The following is a 5,860-nucleotide window of genomic DNA, read 5'->3' as shown; positions in this document are numbered from 1 at the left end:
TTTCCCTTTGTATGTGAGGGCCCTTTTCTCCCTAGCTGCTTTCAAAATTCTCTCTTTGTCCTTGTATTTTGCCATTTTTTACTACGATATGCCGTGCAGAAGATCGATTCAAGTTATGTCTGAGGGGAGTCCTCTGATCTTCTTGTATTTCCACATTTACTTCCTTCCCCAGGTCGGGGAAGTTTTCTGCTATAATTTGTTCCAGGACTCCTTCAGCACCTTTCCCTCTCTCTTCTTCTTCTGGGATTCCTATGATACTGATATTGTTGCGTTTGACCTTATCGCTGAGCTCTCTAATTCTTCTTTCCTGTTCCTGGATCAGTTTGTCTCTTTTTTTGTCAGCTTCTTATTTTTCTATAATGGTGTCTTCTAAATCACTTATTCTTCTTTCTGCCTCTTCAATTCGTGCATTGGAGGCGTCTAATTTATTATGTATCTCATTTATCGCATTTTTTAATTCTTCATGCCTATTTTTATTTTCCATTCTGTCTGTAGCCATAGTTTCTTTGATGTCCCCTATGTTTTTTTCAAGCCCAGCTATTAATTTTACCATTATTATTCTAAAATCTTGTTCAGTTATGCTGCTGATATCTGTTTTGAGCAGTTCATTAGCTGTCATTTCTTCTTGGAGTTTCTTTGGAGGAGAGGTCTTTCGTTTCGTCATTTTAGTTAGCTTTCCAGCTCTTGTAAGTTTTAAAGGACTGTTATGTCTCTGTATCTATGAGCGCTGCTATATCCAAGAAGACTCTTTGACTGTCCAAGCCCTATCCTTTCATAGAGTGTTTTTTGAATCGTATCTCTTGGTCTCTCTTGTTGGGACGTTGGTTATTTTATTTTCCTATTCGTAGTGATATTTGGGACTCTCCATCTTGTGTACTCTGGCTTGTTTCTTGAGGGAGCCCTAGAAAAGAAAACAGAGAGACAAACACAGGGAGCAGGAGCACACAAACGCACAGGCTAATTCAACTAACATGCAAAGCGAGAGGGAAAATGAAAAAGTTAAGAGAAAAGACGGAGGAGAGAGGGTGAATAATAGGGAGTATAAAAACATGAAAGGGTCGGGGCGCCTGGGTGGCTTAGTCATTTAAGCATCCGACTTTCACTTAGATCATGATCTTGCAGTTCGTGGGTTCGAGCCCTGCGTTGGGCTCTGTGCTGACTGCCAGCTCAGATCCTGGAGCCTGTTTCAGTCTGTGACTCCCTCTCTCTCTGACCCTCCCCTGCTCACGCTGTCTCTCTCTCTCTCCTAGATATAAATAAAACATTTAAAGAAAAACATAAAAGGGCCAAAAAGGAGAAAAGAAAAAGAAAAAAGAAGAAAACCGATGGACAAAGAACGGTTTAAAGCATATTACCGGATTTTCCAGCTACAGTTAAATAGCCGTGTATATGCAGTGCTGGTCGAAGAGCATAGAGAAAGAGAGAGAAGACAGGGCGGGAATGAGGCAAAATTGGAAATAGAATGAATAGGCAGAAGGGATAAGAAGCTTTTTTCAAAGAGGTAAAGGGTAGAATATGGTTGGATAGGTGAGAGAACGATGTTGGTATTATCCAGAGTAACTATATAGTCTAATTACTCCTGAGAGAAAGAGATGAAAATGTCCGTATGTGTAGAATTTACATCTACAGAATGGACTTGTTGTGATTGTTTAAGCAAACTTGCGACCAGAGTTAATCAGGTCAGTGTTCTGGGGAAAAAAGAGAGAAAAGAGAAAGAAGAAGAAAAAGGAAAAAAAAAAGTGGGGGGGAGGGCAGCTCTCAGGCAGGGATGGGCGTGGCATGATCTAATGCCTCAGGCGGGAGTTCTGCCTTGGCGGTTGTGGGGAGGAGAGTGACGGTGCTCCAGTCCCTTCTTGAACCAAGCACTGCACCTCGCTTTTTTGGGCGTGTAAACTCCCTGGACCGGGAGCGCAGCCAAAGTTGGTTGCACTCTGCAGCTCAGGCCAGGGCCAGTCTCCAAATCCAGTCCGTGTGCCCCGCTGAAATTGCCTTAGACACACCTTCCCAGGCAATCCCCTCGTGGCAATTCCAGGCCTCTTGCCTCGCTCTGTGTGTGGAGTCAGAATCGCTGCTTCCTTCTCTGGGTCGGGCTGGCGAGTATGGGCGGTGGCTTGCCTGCCGGGTGCACGAAGCCCGCTGGAGTGAGGAAAACCAGGTCCCTCTATGGCTCATCACCTGAAACATGAACTCACAGGCAAATCTCCCAGTTTTTAGCTCTTTGCCTTCCCTCTAGAGTTCCAGCCAGCCAGGAGCGCGGGCGCCGGGTTTCCACGCGTGGCTCTTTCAGGGGCCCAAGCCGCCCGGGAGGACAATGGCGGGAGGTGCGCCGCTACTCTGAAGTCCAGCCCACCAGGAGTAAGCACAAAGAAGCAGTCTGTGCGCTCAGCCCCCCTGGGACCAGTTGGCACGATGGGACCTGTCGTGCAGGTATTTGGCAAATACGGTCTTTCTATGCCCTGAGCGGAGGTTTTTCCCCCGAGCGGAAGTTTTTCTGTTTTGGACTCTCTCTTTTTCCCCTCTCACTCCCTGTAGAGGGTAGAGGGGGATCGCCTCCCACCTGGAGTCTCCGATCCCCCTCCGATGTTATCCTCCCCAGTTCGCACTAATGTTAGAAGGCTTTCTCAGCGGATTCTGCGTCTTTTTTCTCCCAATCTCTCAGGTTTTGTAAGGTTTCCAATGGCTTCAGATCTTTTCCGTGTGATGTATGTGCGTGAGTGCAAGTACGGAGCTCCTTACTTTTCCCGGAATGTAAACTTTTTAAGTGCAGGTGCTTTATCTATCTTCCTCACAGCTATGATAAATAAATGAACGCATGGACAAATGAATAAGGAAGCTGTTTGTAGAAGATATAGTGTTCAATCAGCCACATTCTTTGAAATTTTGCAATCTACTGTAGTAATATAAAATGTACCCTACATAAGTACCTTACATCTCTGATCCTCACTGTTACCATCTGTAATTAGAACTGTTAATATGTGCTTTATTTGTTATGGAGTTGTTAGATGATGATCGAGTTATGTGAATTATTAAGTTTTAGCAGACTAATATTATTGATTATTATTATTGATAATTTAATAAAATAACCCCTATGATACCTGAGTAAACTCCTTATATAACCAAATGCAACACTGACCATGATTTGCTGTACACTTGTTGTCCTCAATTCTTGAATCATGGGGAGCATCAATATGGAATATAAGCAAACTTCTATTATCCAGCTGGAATATGATTAACCCTGATGACATTGTGACATATTTGAAAAATTATTTTGATATCCTCCCAACCCATACTCCTGTATGTTTAGTAAATGTTTAAGCATACAGTATCCTTATTTTGTCTTTTCTGGGCAATGTCCTTTGTTCTCATCCATCAATTTTAACTTAGCTGACAAATAGTTTTCAATTATGTGTTGCAAACAAACAAATTAAATACTGCACTTCTATTTAAAGTAAAACACACCTAATTATTGCGGGGAGTACAATGCTATTTATGAAAACTATATTTGGTGACTCTTCTTACCAACTGAAAAACTTGAACAAATAGATAGCTACACAACTATCTTCCTAATAGCCATGTCAGGTATTAGTCTTAAAAATAGAAAAGAGGGGTGCCAGGGTGGTTCAGTCAATAAGTGTCTGACTTTGGCTCAGGTCATGATCTCACAGCTTGTGTGTTTGAGCCCTGCGTCAGGTTCTGTGCTGAAAGCTCAGAGCCTGGAGCCTGTTTCCGATTCTGTGTCCCTTTTTTGTTCTGCCCCTCACCCACTCATTCTCTGTCTCTTTGTATCTCTCTTAAGTATAAACTTAAAAAAAAAAACATTAAAAAATAGCGAAGAAAATATTTATCTTTTCTTTAGATGATGACTATAATTATACAGCAGTGTCACATATACCAAAATTACCATATTCCCTTCTGCACTCTTCAACACAGTTCATATTATTTTAAATTGCATGCAATTTATTTTATCTCCAAAAGGTGAAACTGCAAGCAACAATTTTCATTTTTTTATTTCTGGAAAACACTAGGAATTAATTTTGAATATAAGAATAAAAAGAATGTATAAAAAAGGGAAGAAAAAATGAAGGAATGAAGATTAAGAGGATACTTTTTTAAAATATTGCTCTTTTTATTTTTCTTTTTATGCACAATTAAACCTACCCTCCAGGTTAATCCTTTATTGATAGCATGGCCACACTGTCCACAAAGGCTCCTATTTGTCATCCACATAAGAATAACCCATTGTCAAAACACATCTCTTGACATTCTTTATGTACTTTTGAACACCCCCAGTGCCCTCTTCAGAGCTCCAGTCACATCCTTGTTTCTCAGACTGTAGATGAGTGGATTCAGCATTGGTGTAAGGATTGTGTAGAAGACAGAGAAGACTTTGTCCTGGGCTGGGCTATGGTAAGAGTGTGGCAGCATGTAGGTGTACATGGCAGCACCATAGAACAAGGTCACCACTGTCAAGTGAGATGAGCAGGTAGCAAATGCTTTCTTCTTCCCCTCCACTGAACTCATGTGATGGACTGTGGTCAGGATTTGGGCATAGGAAGCAATCACCACAGAGAAAGGAATCAGTAGCATCAGAACACAGCACACATACATTACTGTCTCATAGAGGCCTGTGTCTGCACATGCCAACCTCAAGACTGCAGGCGCCTCACAAAAAAAATGGTTAATTTCCCGGGAGTTGCAGAAAGGAAAGCTCATGGTGATTGGAGTTAGAAGGAAGCCATCTAAAAAGCCTCCAAACCAGGAACCTGCTATTATCATCCAACAGACCCGGCGGCTCATAAGGACAGGGTAGCGAAGGGGGTTACAGATGGCCACATAGCGGTCATAGGCCATGAGGCCCAGCAGGAAGAACTCAGCTCCCACAAGGGTTAAGTAGAGGAAATGCTGAGCTGTGCACCCTATAAAGGAAATGGTTCTTTGACCCAGAACGTAATCAACCAGCATCTTGGGCACAATGGTGGAGATGTACATCATGTCAATGAAGGAGAGGTGGCTTAACAGGAAGTACATAGGAGTGTGAAGTCGTGGATCAGTGTGAATCAAGAAGATCATAACCCCATTGGCCATCAATGCAGTGAAAAAGATGATAAAGATAATGGCAAAGAGAAGGCCTGAGATGTCCTTCCTGTTGAACAGCCCCATGAAGATGAAGTCTGTAAAGGATGTGTTGAATATTTCCTTGGATCCCATGATGGTGCTGCTGCTACCTAGAATCTTTCAGATAAAATGAGAATATTCTTAGGGAATTAATATAAGAACATATAGGTTGATTGTTATGCAAAAACTTCTGAAAGTCTGAAGAAAACATTTGCAAATATTTCCTTACAATTCTAATACTGATATCTAGCATTTAATATATTCTAAAATGCTTTTTACATAAAAGTGATCACCTTAAATAAATAATTCTTTAAATACATTGGAAAAGATGATGTCAACAGATGCTATTGTACTATAGTGATACATGTAACAACACATAGGGTGTAAACCATATGTTTAACATATTAACAGTTAAACATAACCTGGTCTGGAGTGTGTGTGTGTGTGTGTGTGTGTGTGTGTGTGGTTTAAACTAAACCAATTTAGTTTAAATTGGAATCCTTATTAAATGGATCTTTTTTTTAAAGTTTATTTATTTTGAGAGAGAGAGCAGGGGAGAAGCAGAGAGAGAAGTTGAGAGAGAACCCCTCTACCCTGTCTGTGCAGTGCCTGATGCATGTCTCCATCCCACAAACCATGAGATCATGACCTGAGCCGAGAGTCAGGCTGACCAAGAGTCAGATGTTTAACTGACTCAGCCACCTGGGAGCTCCAAATGAATCATTACCATAATCAGCATTGCCAC

At 41.7% G+C, this 5,860-nt stretch overlaps 1 protein-coding gene across 1 annotated transcript; it reads right to left on the bottom strand.

The window, feature by feature from the left end:
- Nucleotides 1-4,266: 4,266 nt before the first annotated feature.
- Nucleotides 4,267-5,208, bottom strand: LOC120222842 (olfactory receptor 2T1). The gene has a single exon (XM_039220845.1). The coding sequence runs from the start codon at nt 5,206-5,208 to the stop codon at nt 4,267-4,269; it is 942 nt and encodes a 313-aa protein (XP_039076776.1).
- Nucleotides 5,209-5,860: the final 652 nt, after the last annotated feature.

This window comes from Hyaena hyaena, unplaced genomic scaffold (assembly GCF_003009895.1).
Source record: "Hyaena hyaena isolate Hyena2069 unplaced genomic scaffold, ASM300989v1 scaffold_916, whole genome shotgun sequence".
Lineage (NCBI taxonomy): Eukaryota > Metazoa > Chordata > Mammalia > Carnivora > Hyaenidae > Hyaena > Hyaena hyaena.
Note: the sequence above shows the minus strand (reverse complement) of the source record. Positions and strands in the feature narration are given on the sequence as shown.

Coding starts and splice junctions, on each gene's coding strand:
- LOC120222842 (XM_039220845.1), bottom strand. CDS start 5,208: ATGGGATCCAAGGAAATATTCAACACATCCTTTACAGACTTCATCTTC.